The following is a 26,024-nucleotide window of genomic DNA, read 5'->3' on the forward strand; positions in this document are numbered from 1 at the left end:
GGAAGTTACGGAAAAGTTAATCTGACACTTGACCCAGGTTGATCTTTCTCCATAGATCCCATTTTTATGGCGACCCCTATGAACCTAATATTCTCACTTGAAAAGTGAGGGTTCATGTGGTTCCTGCTGGACTAACATCTCTAATCAGATCCTTTTACTCATGTAGGTCTGTTTACAAGAAGAAACTGACACTTCTGTGACCCGCCCTACCTCCCCTTAATGGGTTCCTTAATTCGGCCTCAGGGTTCTTAGAAAATCATCCGTCAGTAAACAAGAAACAAGTTCCATTTCCCTTGGCCTCACAATGCTGGGTACACCTGGCTGAGGACATCACACCAGGCAGGCAGGCAGGCGGGGGACCCCCGGGCACCCAGCTCAAGTTCTGCGGGGTGAGGGATTCCACAGTCTGGGATCATGTCCCAGGCCTGTTGGCTTAGAGCTGACTGTGGCTTGCCAGCCAGGGCCTTGGCCTTGTTGGGCTTGTTTTTCAGCCTAAGATCTTGGGTACCACCTCCGGCACAGTCAAGAGAAGAAGCCTGAAGATGGGTTTGGTAGCTCAGGCCTATAATCCCAACACTTGGAAGCTTCAGGCAGGAGGATTGCTATGAGTTCTAAGCCAGTCTGTGCTAAAGAGAGATTCTGTCTCAAGTCCTTCCAAAACAAACAAACAACAACAACAAAACCAAGAATAGCACCAAACATCAACAAAGCAATGGGTAGAAAGAAACAGAACAGGGCACAGTGGTGTATGCCTGCAGAAGGTTTAGCAATTTAATGATCACCTTGGCTTAGTGTCCTAGTGTGTTCTGTGCACACACCAGCTGCATCTCTCTTGTTTTGAGGCATAATGTAAATTTCCGGAGAGGAGAGAAATACAAGCTGCTCTTCATGTGGTGATAATTCCTAGGAAATTGAGACATTGTATTCCCCGGTGCACCCCGCCCCCCTTTTCTTTCTGGTTTAAGCACATTTCTTTTTTTCTCATTCTTCATTAGTTCTTTGATAATTTCATGCACACAATGCATTTTGATAATGTTCACCCTCACCCACTCCTCAGATCCACCCTTGCCTTTCTACTTATCCAACTGTGTGTCCCCCAAAATACATTGAGTTCAGCTGGCACTGTCCCTGTTCTCTGGCACGTGTAGCCTCCCACTGGAGTGTGGCCGACCTACTAGGGGCCTTGCTCTTACAGAAAATAGACTTTCTCTCTCCCTGCAGCTACCATTTGCCTAATAGCTTTCTATCTAGGGCTGGGATTTCATGCCCATATTTTTTCTCCCTGCCGGGATTTGGGTCTGGCTTGAGCTTATGCAGGCCTTATGCAAGCTTGTGCAGATGCCGTGCTGCCTCCCACAACAGTGTTTCCTTGTAGTCACCCACTGCCTCTGGCCCACACAGTCTTTCTGACCCTTTTTCTGCAGTTATCCCCGAACCTTAGGAGGAGGTGGGTGATATAGATGTATTTTTAGGGGTGAGGAGTCTACAGTCTCTTATTCTCTGGACCTTGACAAATCATATGTCTATGTTAATCACCATTTACTACAGAAAGAAGCTTCTCTGATGAGAGCGGAGACATATACTGATCTATAAGTATAAGGATACCTAATTAGGAGTCAATTTAACACTGTGCCCATTTACCAGAATAATAGTAGTAGGCTCTCTGCTACGGCCTAGGACCTCTTAAGTCATAGGGTCTTTGACCTTATATCACTGCCAGATATGGAGTTTATATATTGCAGATCAGAGCCTAGACAGGATCTCACTCTATGGCTCAGGCTGGTCTCCCAAGAACAAGGTTACATTTGTGAGGCACTGTGCACAACTTTCTCTCTCACTCATGCTGCATCCATATGCCATGTTGACGCCCTCCCCATCATGACAATTTCAGCCACTTCCAGACACAATGCCAACCCCCATGTACCTAGAAGTACTTGCAATTGTTGCAATGGAGAGGGGACTGAGTATTTAATGTGGGAATGACTTAGCAATGTGGAGGTATTGGCAGAAAGATTGTAGGAGGTCAGGGCCAGCCTGATCCTGTCTTTGAAAAAAGAAAAGGAAGAAACCTCAGCTTTCTGGTGTGCATCTGTTAGATTTGTTCTCCTGCTATGCTGAAAAATTCAAGTCTGTAAGAGACTGAACTAAGGACAAGGGAATGCTGGAAATTCCCTAGTAAATACCCAGAGAGCAAACAGGAGGAATACCACCATCCACGGGGACAATTAAAGAGCCACTTTGAGAACCAGCAAAGTATCCATAAGAGGGAGAAGAGAAAGAACCCGTCAGAGACTTCCAGTCAGCTCCCTGCAGAGGCAGACCAAGGGGACAAAGGCCGCTGAGAGAGACAGGTAGAGATACTGTTGTCTGAGCAAGTAAAAGCAGGCCAGCAGGGCTGGTAATATAGCTCAGTTGGTAGAGTGCTTGCCTAGCCTACATGAAGGCCCCAGTTTAGTCCCAAGAACTCCACTAACTGGGCATAGTGACACACACTTGTCACCTCAACACTCAGAAGGTGGAGGGAGGTAGGAGTATCAGAAAGTCAGCTGTGTAGGGTATAAACACACACACATACACTCTCTCTCTCTCTCTCTCTCTCTCTCTCTCTCTCTCCTCCCTGCCCCCTCCTCCACCCCCTCTCTCTCAAGGCTAACAGAACAGAGAGAGGCTCAGAATCCTCTACACTGAAGCTCTGGGCCAATCGAAAGGTGCTGGCTTCAAGGGCAGAGTGCTCCAACCCAGTGTTTGTCCAGCTTTATATGTACTGAGATGACTGCTGAGTGACTGGAGTGACAGCCAGGTGACTACCTTGAGGACAGGATTCAGTTGCAAGGAATTCTGGGAAGCGTCCTGGAGGCCCTGTGTTCCCTCCCTAGAACTGGGGTTGGGGGAGGGGTGGGGGAGGGGTGGGGAATCAGCCTCTTGTCACTCAAAGGACTTTAAAAAACCATTGCACTGGCGTGGTGGTGAATGACATGTATGTCTTTGATCCAGACCCTTGGGAAGGAGGCAGGAAGCCAGACTTGAATTTGTAGGTGTTACTAGTTGCTTTTCTCATTGCTGTGATAAATGACAAATGCTATATAAGCATGAAAGAGTTTATTCTGGCTCACAGTTGGAAGATCGAAGGCCATGGCTGAAGGCATGTGAGCCTGTCATTGGGAAGGCAGAGAGAGAAAGAGAGAGGCGGATGCAAGTTATTGACTAGCTTTGCTTTTTATTTTTATTCAGTTCAGGACCCTAGTCCATGGAGACGGAGCCACTCATATTCAATATGGTCTCCCTCCCTTGTTACATCTTTTAACAGGGAAACACCCTCATATTGTCTCCATGGCGATTCCAAAAGCTGTCCCATTAATGAGCTTAGCCATCACAGCAGGGCTGGAAGGTGCAGGGGTCGGGGCAGGGGTGGGGGTTGCAGAGTTGCTTATATAGGGTAGATATTTTCAATTGGGGAATAGGAAAAGTTCTAGAGATAGGTAGTGGAGGTGGTTGTTGAGGAAAAATATTCAACCCCATTAGGCTGTATGCTTAGGGATGGTTATAACAATAAGTATTATGCCTGTCTATTCTCCCACAAAAATACCAGAATCACAGCAAAATGGAAGATGAGTATTAGGAGTCCCAGCTAACTATGCTGGTACAGCTATAATACCAGCACAGAGAAACAGAGGCAGGAAGATTGCTACAAATGCTAGGCCAGCCAGGGTTTAATAGAGAGACCCTATCTTAAACAAATGAGCAAACTAACCAAACAAACAACTAGATAAAGACAGTTCTGGTTTCCAGCTTCTGGCTTCCTTGCATCTTGCTTTTGGCTCAAGGTGTCTCTCTGGCCAGAGACCAGCCAGTCCTCAGTCCTTTCTCCCTCATCTCTGCATTGCCCCACTCCCTGCATGCACACCTCCCATAGTGTTGCCTGAGGCCGGCTTATAGAAGGGCATAAGGCCCCCAGCATCTGCAGCATAGCAGCAGGTAGGACAGGGCCTGAGGCTCATGGTGAAGGAAGGAAGGAAGGAAAGGCAGCCAATAGTCAGAAGCTGCTTTGTATCTGATGCTGGTCCAGGAGCAGGGTGCTGCAGCTGTCTGTCTTACTATTTCAGCAAGGATAACCAGGAATCTCCTAAAGGCCAGACTTGGCCTCCCCAGATTCTCACAGGCTGGGATTCTATGCCACGGCTCTGTGTTCCACTTGGAAGCACAGTGGGTAAGCAGAGCAGCCATTGCCAGTCTGGAGCCCAGAAATTCGGCCTTTGGTTGTGTGAGGCAAGATGTAGTTCATAGGGGCCGTGTTCCTCCTCTGTGTTTCTGCTAGGGCAGGCCAAAAGTGAGAGCCTTGGTTTGGGGGGAGAGATGTCAGTCTGACTCAGCTGGATCAGGCCCAAATGGGAGCACCGGGTCAGAAGTCTGGGGTTAGGGTAGGAGAACAGAGGGTAGAGCTGGGGTTATGCTTTCCCCAACTCTCCAGGGAGCCCACTTGCTTCATAGCAGGTGCAGCCAGTGCACTGTGGGTTCTTATGGACCCACTCTGTGGTTTCAGGTCCGTAGTGTGGAGTTACAGAGACCCTGAGTGCACACTCACAAACATATAGCAGGCATGCTCAGACAACCCCTGGCTTAGGAGATTATGTCCTTCCTGGCTGTACCTGCTCTTCCTCCTGGGGACTTCCAGTTGGGCTAGCAGTGGGGAGTTTCTCTGGAAACACCCAAGGAACTTAGTACCCTAACAATGTGTCTAGTCTCCTCACAGAAGGTCAACCCAGTTTTAGTTATCAAAACCAACCAAATAAAAAGCCATGAGCTTTCAGTGTCGCTGAAGACGGACGTTGAAGTTCTGGGCTTACAAGTCTGGACCACTATGCCTGGTTTATATGGTAGGGCTTGAGCTCAGAGCTCTGAGCATGCTAGGCAAGCACTCCACAAACTGATTTATATCCCCTGCCCGTCTTGTTAGGAGATTTGAAACAGGGTCTTGTTATGTAGCCCAGGCTGGCCCTCAACCTATGGCAGTCTTCCTGCCTCAGTCTACTGGTTGCTTGGATAACAGAAGTGCACTACCATGCCTGCATAGATCTCAACTTATTGAGACTAGAACAACAAACAAACAAACAAACAAACAAACAATTGGCTTAAATAGCCAGGAGGCCACAGTCTTGTTCCTAGGTTTCTTGTGGGAACTCAGGTGATTGAGCCTGTGCTTTCAGTGATCTGTGGACACACTGCTATCAGCAGCCCAGAAGGCCATTCAGTTCGTCTGCGCGTCCTCTGAGCCAGCCAGTGTCAGGGTGAGGAGGATGGAGACAACTGACAGCCTCTCAGTAGTCCACTCCTGAGGCATCCAGGGGGCTGCTCCTGCAGGCAGCTCCTCAGCATGTCTGTATTCTCTCTCTCTCTGTCTCCCTCTCTCTCCCCCTCTCTCAACCAGGCTGGCCTTGAACTCACAGTGATCTGCCTGCCTTTGCCTCCCAAGTGCTGGGATTAAAGATGTGTGCCACGACCGCCTGGCTTACGTCTATATTTTTAAGTATGGGCTTTTCCCCAAGATGTTTTATCAGTCATGGGTGATTTAACAGGTGTGGGACTCAGATTCTTTTCTAAAAGCATACTTTGACCAAGATTGGAGGGCAGAGGTGTTGCTCAGTGTGGTAAGGCACTTTGCCTAGCAGGTATAGCAGGTACAAGGCCTGTGGGGGAAAAAAAAAACCAAACCAAATCAACCATAAAATCCAAGCCAGAATATGTTAAAAATGACCATTATGAGACATACTTGTAATTCATGTGACTGCGTGTTATGTGTGTGTGTGTGTGTGTGTGTGTGTGTGTGTGATGTAGGTACATGTGGTATAGGTGTGTGTGTTCCATATTCCTTTGAGACAGGGTCTCTCACTGAACCTGGAGGTAGACTGGCAGGCGGCAAGCCCCCAAGATCCTCCTGTCTCCTTGGCATTGCTTTGGCCACACTCTGCTTTTCATATAGATACTGGGATTTGATCTTATATCCTGTTTACTCACTCTTACCCACTGTGCCATCTCCCTAGTTCCCACATTTGTAATTCTAATCCTTAGGGGGTTGAGGCAGAGCGATCAGGAGTTTGAGGCTAGCCTGAGGTACATAGTGATACACAGTGAGCTCCAGACCAGCCAGGAAGCACATTAGCTAAAACCTGCCTGAAAACAAATAAATGTCAGCTCAGTATATTCTTTATATATACTGAGTCCCCCATACACATACAGAACTCAGAGAACAGGAAGATGAAATGTGGATATGGACGTGGTCCCAGGGCTGAGACGGTGACTCCTATGGCTTCTGTGGCCTTCCCTATCTGTTGTCACTGGGCCTGTGCTGGGTTGCAGAGCTCAGCTAAGAAGCTGCATGGTGGTGACTCGTGGTTTTTTCTCAGTACTTTGGAGGTGGCTGGAGGAGGAGCAGAAGTTCAAGACTAGCCTCGGCTACACAGTGAGGTCGAGGCCACTGTCACCCCTTAAGCTAACAAGGTGGATGATCTAACAAGGTAAAGACTTTCCCCGCCTCAAGCCTGGCTACCTGAGTTCAGTCCCTGGAATCTACCTGGTGAAAGGAGACAACGATTCCAGAAAGTTGCCCTCTGACCTCTACCATAGGAACTGTTGTGGTCACTCCCCAATGCCAACAGTAACTGAATTAATGTTAAAAAAAAAAAAAAAAAGGCACTCCCTGGGATCCTTCTCACTTCTTTTTTTTTTTTTCTTTTTTCTTTTTTGTTTTTCAAGACAGGGTTTCTCTGTGTAGCCTTGGCTGTCCTGGACTCACTTTGTAGACTAGGCTGGCCTCGAACTCACAGCGATCTGCCTGCCTCTGCCTCCCAAGTGCTGGGATTAAAGGCGTGAGCTACCACGCCCATCTGTTCTCACTTCCTTGTACTATATGAACAGTACCTTCTTTCCTTCCTTCAATTGTTAATTACTTAATTTATTCATTCTCAAGTCTCACCACTGTAGCCCAGGCTGGCCTCAGAGCTTAGGATGGAGTAAAGTCTGGAATCAAGCTCTCTATGTAGCTGAGGGTGACCTTGAGCTTCTAATCTTCCTGGTTCTGTGGGGTTAGGAATACAGGCATATCCCATCACGCCCAGTCTATGCTGTGCTGGAGAGCGAACCTAAGGCTTCAGGCATGCCAGGCAAGCATTCTGCCAACTGAGCCACACCCCCAGCCCTATGCATCGCCTCTGGGGTTTGTTCTGTTTTGTTTTTTGAAACGGAGTCTCACCTATCGAGGAGGTGCACACCTTTAATCCCAACACTCAGGAGTCAGAGGCAGACAGATCACTGTGAGTTCGAGGCCAGCCTGGCCTATAAAGTGACTCACTGTGTAGCCCAGGCTGAACTAGAACTCATGATGTAGTCTAAGGCGGCCTTTGATGGCAATCCCGATGACAATCCTCCTGCCTTAGCCTCCAGAATGCTGGGATTTCAAGTATGCAATAACTGGTATCTGGCTGCTTTTCTTTCTTTCTCTTTTTTATTTTTATTTATTTTTTCTCTTTCTCTTTTTTAAACACATAGATGCAAATAGAAAAGAAAGAAATGTTCAAACAAAGCAAAATGAGACAAGTCTACAGACTTACCACTGAGTTCTTTTGTTTCGTTTTGAGACAGAGTTTCTCTGTGTAGCCCTGGCTGTCCTAGAACTCACTCTGTAGACCAGATTGACCTAGAACTCAAAGATCCACCTGTCTCAGCCTCCCAACCACTGGAATTAAAGGTGTGCACCAACCACTGCCCACCATCGTTGAGTTTATTTTGTGTTGACCAGCTAACTACTCCTGCCCTGAAGTGTGGCTCATATACCCAACAAGACTCCATTGGAGGAAACTGATTTTTCCTTTGCCAGTGGGTATCAATTGCATATAGTTTCTTGGTTAGGGATATGAACATACATTCTCTTCCCCCCATCAGTGCTGGGACCCTGTCGGTCTTGGCCCTCTGCAGGCCCTGTGCAAGCTGCCAGTCTGTGAGTTCATATGTGCATCAGTCCTGTTGGGTCTGGAAGACATGGCTTCTTTGGAGTGGAGCCATCATCCATCACCTCTGGCTCTTACAATGTTTCTGCCTCCTCCACAGATCCAGGAGACCTGAGGGGAGGGGTCTGGTGACGACATCCCATTCAGGGCTGAGTGTTTCAAAATCTCCCAGTCTTTTCACATGCTCAAACAGCTTGTGTGTCTCTCTGTTAGATCCCACCCATTGCAAGAAGAAGCTTCTCTCCTGAGGGCTGAGGGAGGCAGTGGTTTACGGGTATAGCAACTTGTCTGCCTAACAAATGAGCCAATTCAAGCCAAGTTAGAGTATATAAATGCAGGTTTATTGGGAGCAGCTCTCTGTGGGTTTAGCCACCCAAGGACCAGGGTCTGGGAAGTCACTCTGCAGGGGGAGGGGACAGGGGGAATGTGCAGCAGAGAGAGAGAGGAGAGAGAGAAAGCAGAGAGGAGACAGAGAGAGAGAGAGAGAGAGAGAGAGAGAGAGAGAGAGAGAGAGAGAGGAAAGGAGGGAGGAGGGGAGAGAGGGAGAGAGAAACAGAAAGAAAGAGGGGGTGGAGGTGGACACCACAATGTCTGGATTATATAGTGAAGATCTTTTGGAAGAGAAGAAATCCCCTACTCCTGGGCTGGAAAGTTCAGTGTAGAAAGTGGGGTATGTCAGCCATGCCCTGTAACAGGTAGAGACTGAGGGATGCTGGGAGAAGCTGGAGACCAACCAGCTCCACTTTGGTTAAAAAGGCATCTTAGCCTCTTGTCCCAGGTCTGAAACCCGACACTTATTGCTGCATTTCTTTAGCAGAGTAATGACATGAGTTCTTTTCCTCCTAAGCCCCTGATCTATCTACTCTCAAGGTCTGCTGTGCCTTCCATCTCATGGAGGGGCCTTCGAAAGGGTTATAGGGGTTTTTCGTTTTCTGTTTCTTGTTTTTGGTGTTTATTGAATCCTTTCTTATAGGAAAGTGATACTGGAAGAGACTGCTAGTGTTCACCCAGCATTTGTTCGCCTCCTTTTCCGTAGGAGAATTCTAGGCTGTGGGCCAGCTAGGAGGCAACTTTTATCCCCTTATTTGCAGATATTTGCAGACCATGACTCAGGGACATGAATGTGAAAGTGTTGCATGGATTTGGGGAGAGTTATCTTTTTCTGCTTCCTCTGACTGCTCCTCCGTGTATATGGTGCTGATAATATTCAGTGAATGAGTGGTGAGGTGGCACAAGTCCCCTGCCACTGTGGTGGCAGAAGGTCTTTTATTTATTCCTGCTAGCAAATTTGAAGTCCAATTAAATGTATTAATCATTATCTGCCCCATTTTGTTTTTAGTGTTAAGAATTGAATCCCAGCCAGGCATGGTCACACACGTCTTTAATCCCAGCACTCAGGAGGCAGAGGCAGGCGGATTGCTGTGAGTTTGAGGCCAGCCTGGTCTACAAAGTGAGTTCAGGTCAGCCAAGGCTACACAGAGAAACCCTGTCTTGAAAAACAAAACAAAACAAAACAAAAAAACAAAAAACAAAACCAAAAAAAAACCCAAAAAGAATCCCAGGGCCTTGTGCATGGCAGCCTCCTGCTCTAACACTGGGCTATAGACTCGGTTGTTGATTTATTCTAATTTTTTGGTTGGTTGGTTGGTTTTGGTTTTTTGTTTTTGTTTTTTGAAACAGAGTAGTCCAGACCATCCTTGACCTCCTGATTATTAGGCCTCAGCTCCTGAGTGCTGGACTTACAAACACTTTGCAGTAGTGGAAATGGAACCCGGTGTATGGGGCTTTGTGTATGCAGTCAAGCACTCTACCAGCTGAAATACCTGCTTGGTTTTAATGTAGACATGGCTAGCTTGGAACTTACTATTCAGCCCAGGCTGAACTTAAACTCTGTTCTGTTTGCATTTCTGTTGTTGCAATAAAATATCTGGACAAAAAGCAACTTAAATAAGGACAGGTTTATGTGTCTTATAGTTCCAGGTTATGTGAATTTTTATGGGGAAATTAAGGCCAGAATTAAGGCATCATGTCCACAGTCAAGAGCAGAGAATGAGTGAATGGATGCTTGTTTGCTTTCAGCTGGATTGCTCTTGCTTACATTGTTCTGGACCCTTCTGTGTGGGGGATTGGTGTTGCCCACAGGGGGCTGCATCTTCCTGTATCAATACAGAATGAGACAGCTCCCCCCAGACATACCCATGGGAAAACCTGATCTAGATAATTCTTAAGACTTTCTTCCCAGATGATTCTAAGTTATGTCAATTTGACAGTTAAAACTAACTAGCACAAACTCACAGGAATCCTCCTGCCCCAGTCTACTGAGTACCGATGTTACAGGGGTGTGTGTGTGCCTGAGATTACAGGTATCCCTGTTCATTGAACATCTGAACTATAAGAATTCTGATGAGATTAGTAGTATCCAGGTGGAGGAAGAGCGTTCCCAGGGGAATGTGCAGTGTTGCTGACATTTTGTGTTCTGCATGAACTTTAACATTTTCAAGTTTTAATTTTCCATTTTGTAATAACAAGATTTACTGAAATGTTGCAAAACAGGGCAAAGCATTTCCGGTAGCCTTTACCCAGATTCTACAAATGTTAGCATGCTACCCTTACTTTTTAATGTTGTCTGTCTTTCTGTCTATCCATCTGGCCACCCACCTATTTATTTCTCTGCCTTTAAACACTCTATAGCATATTTCTTCAAATCAAGGAGAGGGCTGAGCGTGGTAGCTCACACTTGAAATCCTATCACTTGGCTTTTGAAGATGGAGAAAGATGGCCGAGAGTTCAATGCCAGTCTGACATATGTACTGAGTTCCAGGATAACCCAGGTGACATACATAGCAAGATCCAGTCTCATAAAACTAAAACCAAAACCAAAACCAAGACCAAAAGTGAAACCAAAGAAAAACAAAGAGCACAGATAAAAGCCAGGAATAGAGTTTACCAGGAAAAGAGTTTGATCTAGAACACTTATTTCACAGGTAGACCTTGCCAAAGTCCAGTTTCCTACTATTGTTCAGTATTTACTGAAGAAAAACACATCTCGGCAGCAGATGTGGGGTTTTACCCAGACCCGCAGGTTTCTGAGAAGAGCCATGTCTTCTAGTAGAACTATTTTCATCTCTCCTGGACTCGCTTTGTAGACCAGACTGGCCTGTAACTCACAGAGATCCACCTGCCTCATCCTCCCTGAGTGCTGGGATTAAGGCGTGAGCCACCGAGCTGCCTTCCACCCTTGGTATTTTAAAGGAGTGTTGGTGTACATTCTAAACAACAGTCTGGAATGGTTTAGATTGTGGTTAAACAACAACAACAACAACAACAGAAAAAAAACCCAACTGACACAGAATTGTCCCCTTTAATGTGCGCAGGTCAGTGGGCAGCAGTGTATCTGCTTCATTGTGCAAGAGAACTCTAGAATGTTCCCATCTTGCAAACCTGAAACTCCCCTCACCTTCCCCTCTTCTCTCAGACCTTGGCACCATACAGCACTCTCTCTCTCTATTCTTTCTTTGCCTTAACTAATCAGAGCGCTTATGTATCTCAGATCAGTGCACACTTGGGATTGGCTTGTTTTGGTTAGTATAATGTTTTGGAGCCTTATCTGAACTGAGTAATGTTCTACTACCTCCGTATATCACCCTTTATTTGTTTATCCATCTTTCAATTGAATCCTGACTGTTTCTGCCTCCTTCCTGTTCATGTAAGAGCTGTGTAACGGTGCTCTGAAAATGAATGCGCAAACAGGAAACATCTCTTTCTCCCAACCTCAATCCCTCCTTCCCTCCTGCACCTTCTTAGGATCAAATCAAGGGTTGTGTGCGTCCTAGGTAAGTGCTATACCACGGAGGCATATCCCATTTCCACTCTTTTTTGTTGTGTGTGAATAAAAATAACCTGTGATGGTTAGAATTAACCGTCTAGGTGACAGACACAGAATGAGCTGGGAGGTGGACCTTTGGACATGTCCGTGGGGGGTGACCTTGATAGCAGCAATAACTGAGGTAGGAAGACTGGGCCACTGTGGTGGTGTCATTCTCTGCATGAGACCTTGCACTGCATAAGTGGAGGAAAGGAATCCAGCAAAAGTCTGAACTCAGTGTTCTTTTTCTTCCTGGCTGTGGACACAATGTGATCAGCTCTGTGAAACTGCTGCTGTGACTTCTCTACATGCTGACCGGTGAGCCGGAACAAACCATTCTCGCTTTAAGTTGCCTTTGTCACGGTATCTTATTTTGGCGACAGGAAATCAGTTTATTCAGGGACTGTGATCCCATGACTCAGGAGGTGGAGGCAAGATAATCTGGGAGTTCAAGGCCAACGTAGGCTACATGAGATCTTGTCTCAAAAACACTAAACAATTAAGATTTAAAAATTAGAAGTAGAGAGCTGTGATCATGGTGGCACCTGTAATCCCAGCACATGGAAGGTAGAGGCAGGTGGATCTCTCTGTGAATTTGAGGCCAGACTGGTCTGCAAGGCGAGCAGCCAGGGTTATACAGAGAAACCACACACACACACACACACACACACACACACACACACACATACACACACACACACCTAGCTGAGCGCTGAGCCACATGGTCTGTATTTTGCATCTAGTTGTTTATCTACTCCTGGCAGGGAGCAACCTGATGGCTTGTCTCTGGAGATCCGTTGATTTCTTTACACTCTCTTTAAAAGTCATCATGCAGAATCGACCGGGCTCTTTCTTATCTCTGCCTGGCCCATTCCCTAATCTGAACACTAATACAGCCCAGCTGGAGTGGGTTTTCCAACATCTAGTTAGCATTCTTTTTTTTTTTTTTAACGATCTAGCTCTATTTTTAGGCTGTTTTCCACTGAGAGAAGTAAGAATCATACAAGGGGAAGAGTAGGGGACGGTGCCAGTCCTGCTGCCTGCTGGGAGTTACTCCACAGCACATGTTTGCACCACAGGCACAGGCAGGCCTTGCGACACAGTGCCTTCCCCTACTTTCTCAATGCTAATCCTTGTGCGGTGCACTGGAGCTCCCTTTTCCATACTCAGCAGATGATGGGCTGGTTTACAGTTCCTGTTCTCTCCAGGCCTGGGTTTGGTCTAGGGTAGGTAGGCTTTGACTACCCACATCACCAAGTCTGTGCACTCCTGCACATAGAGTGCGTGCGTGCGCTCGCGCGCGTGCATGTGTGTGGAGGCCGAAGACAATTTGCCAGAGGCTCTCTTCTTCCAGCACAGATCCAGGGCCAGGGCTCTTCTCTGCTGGCTGAGCCATCTTACCATCTTGTCTGCCCTTCCATTCCTGCAGGGCAAGCTTTGGGAGTAGGCTGAGGCTGGATCATATGAGGAAACTGTCTCAGCCTCCAAGGCTTAGAGGGTCCCTGGAACTGCTTCCCCTCCTTTTCTCACTGTAATCTCCTCCTCCTTCTCCTCCCTCTCCTCCTCTCCTTCCTCCCATTCCTCGTCCTCTTCTTTTTGAAGGCAAAGCTCCATTGCAGCCTAGCTTGGCCAGAAGCCCACAGTGATCCTCCTGCCTCTGCCTCTCAAATTACGGAGTTGCAAGCATCATAAGCTACCACACCTACCTAAAATTGCTTTTGGTGCAGCGAAATTTTTGTTGTTGTTTTGAGACAAGGTCTGTGTCACCCAGCGTGGCCTCCAATTCACTATGTCCTCATTGTCTTGGTTGGCTTTTCTACTACTGGGAAGGGAACATGACACAGCAACTCTTCTAAGAGAAAGCATTTAATTGCGGCTGGTTTACAGTTTCCGGGGTTAGTCCATTACTCAGTATGGTAGGAAGCATGAAGGCACGCAGGCAGACATGGTGCTGGAGAAGTAGCCAAGAGTCCTACATCTGGATCTGCAGGCAGCAGGAAGAGAGAATCCCTCAAATCCCACCCCCAGGGACACATGTCCTCCAATAAGGCCACACCTCCTAATCCTTCTCAAGTAGTGCCTCTCTCTTTAGACATATGAGCCTTGGGGGCCGTTCTTAGTCAAACCACCAGCCATTGACCTCCTGATCCTGTACTTTCCAAGCGCTGGAACTGCAGGTATGTGCCTGCTGCAGGAGGGCTTTTGTTTGTTTGTTTGCTGTTGTTGTTTTATGCGCCCTCCCATCCCCTGTCCCCAGAGTCTGGCTATGCAGTTCATCCTGGCCTTGAATTCATTATTCTCCTGCCTCAGCTCCCTGAGGGCTGGCATTAAAGACATTCACCATCATGCCCATGTGTCCCTGTGGTTACTTTGCAGCAAGGTCTCCTGTATCCCTGGCTAGCTTCACACTTCCTGCATAGGTAAGGGCGGCCTTGGACTCCTTCCTCATCCTCCTGCGCTCACCTCCCCAGTGCTGAGATTACAGGCGTGCACACGGCATCTGCTTTATAGCTGGGGACTGAACCTAGGGCTTTGTGAGTGCTAGATACGCACTCTACCAACTGAGCCACACCCCCCATCTCCATTGCCCACTTTGTGAGCCGTGTTCCAGCATGCATCCATTTCCTAACGTCCTCTCCAACTGGCTTTGGTTGTTGTTTTAAGCTTGCTCTTAGAGGTGAAGACGATAGAGGCACTGGTCATCTCGAAAGATCTACCTCAAACTTACATAGATGCAACCGTCATCCTCCAGTTCTCATTAAAATACCCAGCCTCTGCTCTATCCTGGTGTCAGGTGACAAAACACTTCCTGGGGAGATGTAATACAGACGTCTACTCATCCCAGATAGGGAACTTGCTCATGACAAATCAACGTGCAGATACTACCAACCAAAGTTCGACTTGGTGAGCCAATGAGTTATTGGTGTTACTTACAGGAATATGGAGGAAGGGTAACTTACAGGAACAGAAATAACTCAAAGACAGCTGTGTCATCAAAGCCAGCCCCAGCTTGGGTGACAACTCACAAAGCTGGGAACCTGGAGTACGCTTACACAGCCTGCAGACAGCCCAGCAGGCTGGAGGGTGTTCTTTCCAGGTGGGCCAACTATCCTGCAGGAAGTTTGGCTGCTTTCTCCTCTCAGGGTCTTTTTTTTTTTTTTTTGCGACTTAGCTTGTGTGTCCAGAGAGTTCTTTGCAGCTAGGCTCTCCTTACTGGGGTTGAGGGGAGGGGCGGTGAGGGAGGCACACTAGGATCTGATCTGCTTCAGGAAGTTCTTGAAGCTCTTTTTTAGTTGTTTCTCCCATTGGTTAAGGAGCTCCCCTGAAGGACTGGGTGTTTTAATCTTGCCAGAAACTTACACAACACCTGGTTTTCCCCAGGTATAGCATAGACCTCAATGCAAATCTCATCCACACATCCGTGTATATAAATGTCATTTGCAAAAAGCAATGTTGAAGTCAACACATGCAATCACTATCATACTGTCACATGAATTGTGTGTGTGGGTCTGTGTGTGGGTCTGTGTGTGTCTGTGTGTGTGTGTGTTTGTGTGTGTGTCTGTGTATGTGTCTGTGTTTGTGTGTGTGTGTGTGTGTGTGTGTGTGTGTGTGTGTCAGGATCTGTGTAGCCCAGGATGAATGAACATGACCTCCTGGTCCCCCTGCTTTCACTCTGGAATGCTGACATTACGGATGTGTGCCACTGCCCCTGGCACCACCAAAGTCCAGCCTCTTAGCCTCAGGATCTACACAAGCTCAGTACAAATTCCCAGGCTTTGAACAGACTGAGTTATCATTCATTTATAAACATTAAAAATTGTAGCTATTAGCCAGGCGTGGTAGTGCATGCCTTGGATCCCAGCACTCAGGAGGCAGAGATAGGCAGAGCTCCAGGACAGCCTCGCCCACACAGTGAATCCTAGCTAGCTAGTCCCGCATGGTGAGACCCTGTCAAAAAAAAAAAAAAAAACCAGAAATGTATCTCTTTGTTTTGAAATAACTATAGTCTGAAAAGAATTTGCAAAATAGCACATGGAGTGCCATGCCCTTTTTGCTCAACTTCCTCTGATGTTGACGTCTTAGGTAATTCTAGTAAAATATGCAAATGAAATTGACATTGGTCTAGTGTTTAGGAAAGCAAGACTTCTGAAGGTGTAGTATAACACTTTTTTATTTTTGGTTTTAGTGTTTAAAGACAGTGTTTCTCCATGTAGGCTTGGCTGTCCTAGAACTTGGTTTTTAGACCAGGCTGGCCTTGAACTCAGAGATCTGCCTGCCTCTGCCTCCTGGGTGCTTAAAGGCATTAAAGGCGTGCACCAGCACACCTGGCCAACCTTTGTTAACACAAATACTCTGTGTCTTGATGGGGTGACAAGGTTGACAGAGGATTTAAAAACCTTCTCAGAATAGAGTGATGTGTGATGCAGCACATACGACACCCTCAGAAAGCTTTAGTCTGGGGGTGTAGCTCAGTTAGTACAGTGTTTATTGTGGGATAGGTCTTGGGGTCAGTCCCCAGCACTATGTAAGTTAGACACAGAGGCATGCGCCTGTAATCCTTGTACTTAGGAGGTAGAGGCGGCAGAACCGGCACTTCTGTGTCAGGGCTGGAGTGATGGCTCAGTGGCTAAGAGCACTGGTTACTTTTTCAGAGGACCTGGGTTTAGTTCCCAGTCATCCTCTGCCCCCATATGTGACTAGCAGCCACCTGTAACTCCAGTCACAGGGGACCCAGCACCCTCTTTTATACTCTGGGCATTGCAGTTATGGTGCACAGACATACATGCAGGCAAATTGCCCATACACATAAAAGTGAAAAAAAAAATGTGAGAGTTCAGTGTCATCCTCAGGGAGTGTAGAGAGTTCAAGGCCATCTATATGAGACCTTCTCTAGAACACTAGATAAACAAATGAGGGGCAGTGCAGCAGAGAGTGGCCTGCAGCAGAGAGTGTAGGCCTGTACACCCAGCACTCAGGAAGCCAAAACAGGAGAGCGGAGACGTTCATATCTGCTTGGGCCACATAGTCAGATGTGGCCTCACAGAGCCTAAACGATTTAGGCTGGAATGTTAAGAGCACTTGTTGTACTTGCAGAGGACCTGGGTTCAACTCCCAGACCCCACAGGGTGGCTCACAGCCATCTGCAACTGCAGTCACAGGGGGTCCAGCGCCTTCTTCTAACCTTCAAGGGCACCAGGAACACACATGGTGCACATGCATGCATGCATGCATACACATACACAGGCAACTCATATGCATAAGATAATAAATAAATCTAAAAACTTAAAAGAACAGTAACAACAACAAAGTAAAACAAAGCCCACCACCAAACAAAATAAATATAAATAACAATAAAACTCAACAAAAACTAGACATAAGGGCTCTTATAATTCCAACAATACTTGGGAAGCCGAGGTAGATCAGCCTGCGTCTTACTACAGAGTCAGATCCTGTCACAAACAACAGTATAGCAAAATACTCAAAACAACCAAAAGTAAATAACCTCCCCCCCCCAGCTACCTCCCCATAACAATAAAAACTAGTGAACATTGATTGGGCAAAGAAATGTATTGAAGGTTTTTATGACACAATTCATACCCTTACACACACACACACACACACACACACACACACACACACACACACACACACACACACAGAGGATCACCACTGAGCTACATCCTTAACCCTGGTAGGGCTTGAGTAAAGTGCACCATCTGAGTCGGTTTATCTGGAGCCGGCATGTGACCACAGTGACCATCTTCACTGTCTAATTGTGAGGGCATTGAACTCCTGAGATGTAGAAAAATAAGGAATTACTTTTTAAAAATGGATTTTCCTTGTGAGTGAAGTTTTAGGTTCATGAAAAAAATGGATTCTCATTGTCCATCCACCTCTCTATCTCTAACCACATTTCTACTGTAATGTGGTTGAAATCTTAGTGTGTGCTCCCTAACCCCACAAAAACCTCGAGATAGCCTCTCATATAGCCCGTCCTGGCCCTGAACTTCTGTATAGTAAAAGAGACTTTAATTTTCATTTTCTTTTCTTGTTTTATTTTTTATTTTTATTTTTTTGGTTTTTTGTTTTGTTTTGTTTTGTTTTGTTTTGTTTCAGACAGACTCTTTCTACATAGCCTGGCTTTCCTGAAACTGTATATACAGGCCAGGCTGGCCTTGAACTCACAGAGATCCACTTGCCTCTATTTCCCAAGTGCTAGGATTACAGACCTGTGCCACCAAGTACTGCTAGGAAAACTTTCTGATCCTCCTAGTCCTCACCTCCTTGAGTGCTGGGCTGACAAGAGTGGTCCCTCAAACCTGGCAACTTCTACATTTTGAAAAAAAAAATCTATGAGCTGTTTTTGGGAACCTCCTATGTCAACTGGACAGCTAGCCTCAAATCTCAATTTCTATTCCTATACAAGTCACAAGTATTTGATTAATAGAAGTTGTGGCCATCACTGCGGAGGTTTGCTTTTGCTGACTCTTTGATGTCTCTCTTCACTCTCTCATATGTGGGATCTTTCAAGAGAGCAAATAATGACACTTCGGGTCTAATCAGCAACATGCGTTCGCTCACAGCCTGCCATGGCTCGTTCCCTCCGTCCCTTTCCCCCTGGAGAGGAGGTGTAGGCACCAGTGTAGTTTAAACATTTAAATCCAAGTAGCCAGTGGAAGGGCAAGGAAATGGGGTTGCTGGCCGCTGCTGTCGATAGCCACGTCCTGGCCGTGCTGGTGAGGCTTAGTGACACTGGCCAGAGGATGAGAACAAAGGCTATGCAGGAAAAGCACTTCCGTGTCCTTTTTGCTAAGGCTAGACCAAGCTCACTGAATTCCACCTTAGAGCACTCTAGCAGGTCACCCCAGGGTTGTGAATATGAGGCTGTCATTTCAGGTAGTTGCCATGATAATCTCCTATTTGCATGGTGAGGTCTTTCTCTGTTCCTTCCCACCAAAGAGCTTAACTGTCCCAGGTGAAATGGCTGGATAACAGTCCAATCCTCCCAAGCTTAGGGTCCTACGCAGCACTCAGAGCAGGGGTGGGTGTATGTATAATATGACCGCCTGGGAGGGGACAGCTCTCTGTGGCTTGTGTCAAGTATGTGATCACCTTAACATACACGTAGACACACACACATACCATGCCACACACACACCACACACACAACATCATACTCCCCTAACACTACACACCACACATATACTCACACACCATACACACATATACACACACACACACACACACATACACACACTCACACACACCACATACTACACATACACACCCTCATACACTACATACCACACATACATGCCATGATATACTACACCACACACACACACACACCACATACCACACATACACACCCTCATACACTACATACCACACACACCCTCACATACTACACACCACACATACATGCCATGATATACTACACCACACACACACACACACACACACACACACACACACAACATCACATACACACACACACACAACATCACATACATGTGGGCACACTGTCACACAGGGCTGGGATGTTGCTCAGTTGGTGGAGTGCTTGCCAAGTATGCATGAGACTCTGGGTTCAGCCCTCAGCAACCAGATAAAGCAGGCGTGATGGCTCACACCTGTGATCTTTTGGCAACTATGGAGTCCAAGCCAGCCTGGGTTACATGAGACTCTGTTTCTAAAACAAAACAGAACAGCCACCAGCAGCAAACCTTCTTCCTGACTGCTTCCTCCTCAGGCCTCTACTTGATTCCTTGACCTTTCTAATCTCCAATCTTCCCTTTACTCCTTCCTGCAGACAAGGGGTAGAGGGCTGTGGATGTGGACTAGATTGTTCAGTACTTTCTTTTGGCTTTAACAGGGTCTAGATTGTAACTCAGAATCTACAGGAAGTTGTCAGTCAGCCCAGCTGGCTGGAGCCGCCTGCCTAGAACACCACCTTAGAGAATGTTTGGTTCTTGGCAGTGTCTTCTGAAGGGCTGAGCTCATTAACATCCACCTTGGGGGCCTGGGAGTGAGTAAGGCCCTAGGGGGCCACGTTTGAGGTAAAGATAAGAGTGTCTTAGCCAAACTCGGCAAGGAGTTGGGAGGAGGTCTAAACCGCAAACCTAAGGAGGTGAGTTTTGGATATAGTTGCAACCAAGTTGTTTCTACGGAGTATCGTACGGAAGCAATTTTACCTTCCGTAAGGACTCTCATTTCCTTGTCGTTGCAAGCTGACAGCTTCAAATGACCCCAGAAACAAGGGTGGATTCAGTCCGGCGAGATGGCAAGTACCTGTGTAATCCCAGCACTCGGGAGGCAGAGGCAGGTGGATCTCTGTGAGCTCAAAACTAGCCTGGCCTACAAAGTGTGTCCAGGACAGCCAAGGCTACACAGAGAAACCCTGTCTTGAAAAACCAAACAAATGAACAACAACCCAACCCCAAACAACAACAACAACAACAACAACAACAACAACAACAGCAACAACAACCAAGCCTGAATCCAGCTGTGTGCCCCACACTCCATATATACCTAGGTATTTGGAACCCTAAAGCGTTTAAGTTGACTTCTCTTTCCTGTGGGGTGGCAGAAGTGGCGGGAGAACTCGTCTTTTTCTGGACCCCAGGCAGGGGAAGCGCCCCATCTGAGAATGCTTAGCTGCCTCCTGCCTTGAGGGCTGACCTCAAATCAAGAGATTTAAACATATGATCAAAGATAACTAAAGACTGGCCTTCCTGCCCGGCCTTGGGGGTGCACGCCTTTAATCCCAGCACTCGGGAGGCAGAGGCAGGTGGATCGCTGTGAGTTCAAGGCCAGCCTAGTCTACAAAGCCAGTCCAGGACAGCCAAGGCTACACAGAGAAACCCTGTCTCGAAAAACAAAAAACAAAACCAAAAATAAATTGGCCTTCTCCTGTGCGGTTTCCACTATGTTCCTCCAGAAATCGGTTCCGATGCTTTGAAGTGAAGGAATGACACTGGCCACTTCGCCTGGCTTGTAGATGTGTGCAAAAATCTCAAGTCGGCAGTTGGGGGGTGGCGCGGGCCTGCATTACCAGGCTGAGAAAGGAGCAAGTTTGAGGCGGGCCTAGGCTACATAGGAAAACCCTGTCTCAAACAAAGCAACCTCCCACCCCCCACCCCCCGCCCCCAAAAACCTAGTGGAAACTTAACAAGCGTCCCGGTGCACTATGGTTGCTGGAGAGCCAGAAAGAGGTGTGTGTGTGTGTGGGGGGGTGTCTCCTGGCAGGGGTGCACCTTCATCCTCTATCCCCCAACCCCCCACACCTGCGCCTCATCCTGAGGGGAACCCTTCTGGAGACATGAATACCAGATGTTTTCCTTGTCTAGTCAGCCCACTCTTATTTCAGGAGTGGAACAGGACTCTCCCTTGGGCGTTCTAGGGTGTCACCTCTGGCATTTGCTCTCTCTGCAGAAAAACAAGTTCAAATGCAATGCACTGGGTTTCTGAACAGCTGCCGGGGCACAGAAAGCCAGGCGGTCAGCAAAGCTGTCCTGAGGTTGGGGGGCAAATTCTGAGGAGGGTGGTGCGGGAGAGAAAGGTGCGGGAACGGGGGGTCAGAGCTCGCAGGTTCCCAAAGGCTACTTGCCAGGTGGGCAACTCTCTGAGCTCCAGATCCCCTGGGCTCGCCAGACTCCTAGAGAAGGCGGAGGCTCCGGGCGGGGCGGGCTGGGTTGGGAGCAGAGCAGCTGCGCCCGCCGCCGCCGGAGAGCCGGCGCCCTCCCAGCAGAGCATGCAGGACGTGCGCGACGTGTGGCAGCCTCTGCACAGACTTTTCCACTGCAGTGTGGGGTTCCGCGAGCGCCTCCAATCACAGCCCAGCTTCATCGCGACGTGTGCGGCTCGCCGCTAGGCAGGGCAGGGCAGAGCGCTTCGGTGCTGAGGCTTCACTGGCTAAAATCACATTTAAAGTGTCATGCCTCCACGGGCGCCCAGGCAGCGGTCTCCGGGCAAAAAGATCCCTAGATTGTCACTGAGTAAATGGCTTCTGGCAGTTCACTGCATGCCTGTCATGTATCGTCAGGCTTTGCAAGACGCAAAAATCCGCCAAGGGCACGTTCATATCAAACAAAAAGGAGCAGGGTGTGCAGCGGGGTGGGGGCGGGGGGGCATGAATTTAGGATCTGGCACTCCCCCCTGCCCCCTGCATCCGATAGCTATGTCAGGGTTTATAATTCGACGGTGGAGGGGGCAGTGGGCTGTACTTTTAATTCACTACTTGCAGAGAGAAAGGTCTATGGAATACAGCCCATGTTAACGAAGATACAACGGCTCCTTCCACGCCCAAGTTCCTTTTTTTTTTTTTTTTTTTTGAGCCTCCTTTACTTTTTTGCCCCCTCCAAGTGCCTAGCACCACAAGACTTTGGGTGAAGGGTAGCAACTCTTTGCTTAAGCATTGGTTCCCAGGGGATTGAGAAAAAATAACGTGCCCGTGCCCGAAGGTGGCAGTGGCAGGGGACATAGTGGGTGATGACGCAAAGGTGTTACCAGGAGGAGGCAGTTCTGACCTGGGTCTTCACTTGGACTGTGCCAGCCCCCAAAGCTAGTAACTGTGATGCAAGGTGTGGGGCCCCACTGCTCGAAAGTTCGAACGGGGAAGATGCTTTTACATAGCACCCTCTGCTCGTGTGTGTTTTGTGTGGGGGCGGGGGCGATGGGGTGGAGGACTGTCAACACGCCACCCTGGACATTATCAGGTCGCTGCTCTGTCCCAAGTACAGGTGAGGAAAGTAACTGTAATTATTGGGGACTCCGTGCCTGGCGCTGGTAGGGAATAGGTTTAGAGGAGAGGATGAAAGAGCCAGGCCGAGTTGCCGGAGCAGAGCGTGCTGCCCTCGCCCGCCCGCAGGGGGCGGCAACAGGCTGTCTCTCGGCCTTGCCCACCCTTCTCTCCACGTGAAAGGGGGCTGGGACGCAAAGAATGCGGCCCGCCCAAAGGCTGACGCGCCGCGCTACCGGTCAGATCTTAAAAGGCCGGGCGGCGCGTGTGGCATCCCGATAGAACAGGAGAGGAGCAAGTGGCAAGTGTTGGGTGGCTGGAGCGTGGCTGTCACTGCGCTGGAGCGTCCCTGAGCTTCTGAACAGAGTCGACCAGCCCGCGGTGCAGGCAGCCGCCAGTCCGCGCGGATCTCATCCGTCTCGTGCCTCCGCTCAGGCGACCCTCCCGAGACTTCGCACAAAGCACATTTTTCCAAGGGAGCGCCCAGCCGCGTGCGGGCGGACGCACCCTTCCTGTCCTTTGTTCCGGGGGTGGGGGCGATCTGCAGCTGCTCACCTCTCCCCAAGTCGGAGTTCTCTCCTTTCGGGGTGGCGGGTCGCCGAGCGCAGCTACGAAGATGCCTTTGGAACTGACCCAGAGCCGGGTGCAGAAGATCTGGGTGCCTGTCGATCACCGACCCTCGTTGCCCAGATGTGAGTGCAGCTGCGCGAGGGGCTGCGGGGCGGGGGATGGGGGAGTCTAGGCTGCAGGCTGCGCCGCGTGCGGAGCCCGGCCATTGTGTGTGCGTGCGGCGGCTTTGTGCCGGTTCCCCTCTGTGCGGGAAGCGCGCTCGTGCCGGCCGGCCGGGTGAGGCGGGGGTGGCGGCGGGCTGTGTCTCCTAGGCTGGGCTACAGGGGCGCTGTGGCTCCGGAGATCTCCAACGTGCTCGGCCCGGCCTGAGACTGGAGACAGCGCCTCCCTGAGCCTGGAGAGTCAACCCCGGCTGACTACAGCAGGGGCGCGGTCGCCCACACCAACGCCCCTTTCCTTTGGATCTCCTTTCTCTCCCTCGGATCTCTGCACCTCTGTGTATTTCCACCTTTACCCTCACTCCCGTGACTTCAGCCTCTTGGCTTTAGGGATAGTTTATGGGTAGGTGACTGCACGCCGGTGGTGCTTCACCGGCGCATTTACGGGAGCAAGGAATTTGCTGGCAGTTTGCCTTCGTGCCCCACCTGTTGCTGTCGGTAAACGACTTGGGAAGGTTTTGTTCAGTTCCATCCCTAGCTGGGAAGAAGAGCCTCTGGGAAGGGCTGGTGGAATTGCTCTAAGGCGATGCTTCCGTTCCAGGCAGCGTGCCCAGGAGCCCATGGGGGTAGACAGCAGTGAACTGCCCAGTGGGCACGGTGCTTAGACTACTTTTTGTAGCTTCAGTTGTAACCACGGAATCCACTGGCAAAACCGGGAGGTGGTTTCCCGTCACCCTGGGGCCCCAGGCTGCAGGGTAGGTTTCTCTGCTGCCACGTTTCTCAGGGTGGTCATCACAGGACATGACAGGTCTCTTGCAGCTTTGTAGGTCTGAGTCACTGGCTTTCCTGCTGATCGGACCACAGCCTCCTTGTGGTGCAGTATGAGAGAGCTCCCCGGGTCTTAACGGGATCTGAGGGCTTTGGTGGAACTCTGTCCCCAAGACAGGTCTTCTTTGCTCTTTTGGACTACACAGCAGACCCTGTCCAATAAATAAATAACAAAACCAACTAACCAACCAAAAACTCAGAAGCCAGGCGGTGGTGGTGCACGCCTTTAATCCTAGCACTCGGGAGGCAGAGGCCAGCCTGGTCTACAAATCGAGTCCAGGATAGCCAAGGCTACACAGAGAAACCCTGTCTCGAAAAACCAAATAGACAAAACAAACAAACAAACAACAACAAAAACAAAAAACAGAACAGGGAAAACTGGTCTTGGCCAAGGCCAATTTTAGACCACTTACCCCTTCTGTACTTTTGTGTTGTGTGTGTGTGTGTGTGTGTGTGTGTGTGTGTCTTTTTGAGACAAGGTTTCTTTGTGTAGCCTTCGCTGTCCTGGACTCACATTGTAGACCAGGCTGACCTCGAACTCACAGTGATCCGCCTGCCTCTGCCTCCCGAATGCTGGGATAAAAGGTTTGCACCACCACCCACTCCTTATGTACTTTTTAATCAGGCTTCCCCCCCCCCACCCCCACCCCCTCTGCCCCTCCCCCACCCCACCCCACCCCCACCCCCGTGTTTCGTGACAGGGTTTCTCTGTGTATCCTTGGTTGGTCTGGACTCTCTTTGTAGACCAGGCTGATCTTGAACTCACAGATCCGCCTACCTCTGCCTCCTGAGTGCTGGGATTAAAGATGTGTGCCACCACCGCCCGGCCCCCTCTTTTTTTTTTTTTAATAATTTAAATTGGTCACACAAATTAAGAGCTGGTTTTATATGTATGTGTAAAGCCAAGTGGTTGCATGCATACATGAACCTTGGCAGCTTTTTTCAAAGATTCTGAGTTCAGCTGACTCAGGCGTACTGTTGAGGGGCATCACAGTGCAGCTGTGTTTGTCCCGCCTCCTGGCTTCAGAACCCAATCATTAGACTCCAGGAGCTTGCACGTCTCTCACGGAGTTGGGAGATTTGCAAAGAATTGCTGTCAGAACCATTCAGCGCTTAGGGTGTCCATACCCAAAGCCGACAGATTAAGATGGCCAACTCACCCACTTCTGGAATTCTTGTGTATGATACTGGGGTGTAGCCTCAGACACATTCCTTCACAAATGTCTGCAGCCAGGAATTTTTAACTCACATCCATTTTTTATTTAATTATTTTTTTGAGACAGGGTTTCTCAGTGTAGGCTTGACTGTCCTGGACTCACTTTGTAGACCAGGCTGGCCTTGAACTCACAGTGATCCGCCTGCCTCTGCCTCCCAAGTACTGAGATTAAAGGTGTGCGGACTGCGCCCAGCGAACATCCATGTTTTAAGTGGTCTCTTCCCTATGATCAATTTGTTTCTTGCTGCAATGGAGTACTGATTGACATTGAGACTTGTGAATTTTCTTTTTCTTTTCTTTTCTTCTCTCTTTTTCTTTCCATGGTCCCGGCTGTCTTGGAACCTTATAGACTGGCTGGCCTCAACTCAGATGGGACTAAAGTTGCGACCTACCACACCCAGCCTATTTTGTGAATTTTTATTCACCTAAATTTTTTTTTTAAATTTATTACTTTTTTCAGACCTCGTCTGACTTCAACTCACTATGGTGTGCAGATGACTATGAACTTCCAGTCCTTCTGCCTTCTCTTCTCAAATGCTGAGATTACACATGTGCGCTACCACGCCTGGATCACCTGGTGCTGGACACTGAGCCCAGGGCTTTGTGAATGCCGAGATCGGTCGCAGAGGTGCCACGTACAGCTCCA

General features: G+C 48.6%; 1 protein-coding gene across 9 annotated transcripts in view; it reads left to right on the forward strand.

Moving 5' to 3' along the window:
• Positions 1 to 26,024, forward strand: part of PFKFB3 (6-phosphofructo-2-kinase/fructose-2,6-biphosphatase 3) — an 80,288-nt gene that overhangs the window by 27,615 nt on the left and 26,649 nt on the right. Inside the window, exon 1 of one of the 9 annotated variants that reach the window (XM_084781499.1) lies at positions 22,842 to 23,298. The exons of 5 other annotated variants lie outside the window; for them this stretch is intronic. In XM_084781499.1, the coding sequence (XP_084637625.1) occupies positions 23,223 to 23,298 (76 nt within the window). In that variant the 5' untranslated portion in view covers positions 22,842 to 23,222. Of the gene's footprint in view, positions 1 to 22,841; positions 23,299 to 26,024 lie in introns of those variants that run through there. 3 more of the 9 variants (XM_084781504.1, XM_084781500.1, XM_084781496.1) reach the window with 3 other exon arrangements.

Source organism: Acomys minous (genome assembly GCF_964271855.1).
Source record: "Acomys minous genome assembly, chromosome: 5".
NCBI lineage: Eukaryota > Metazoa > Chordata > Mammalia > Rodentia > Muridae > Acomys > Acomys minous.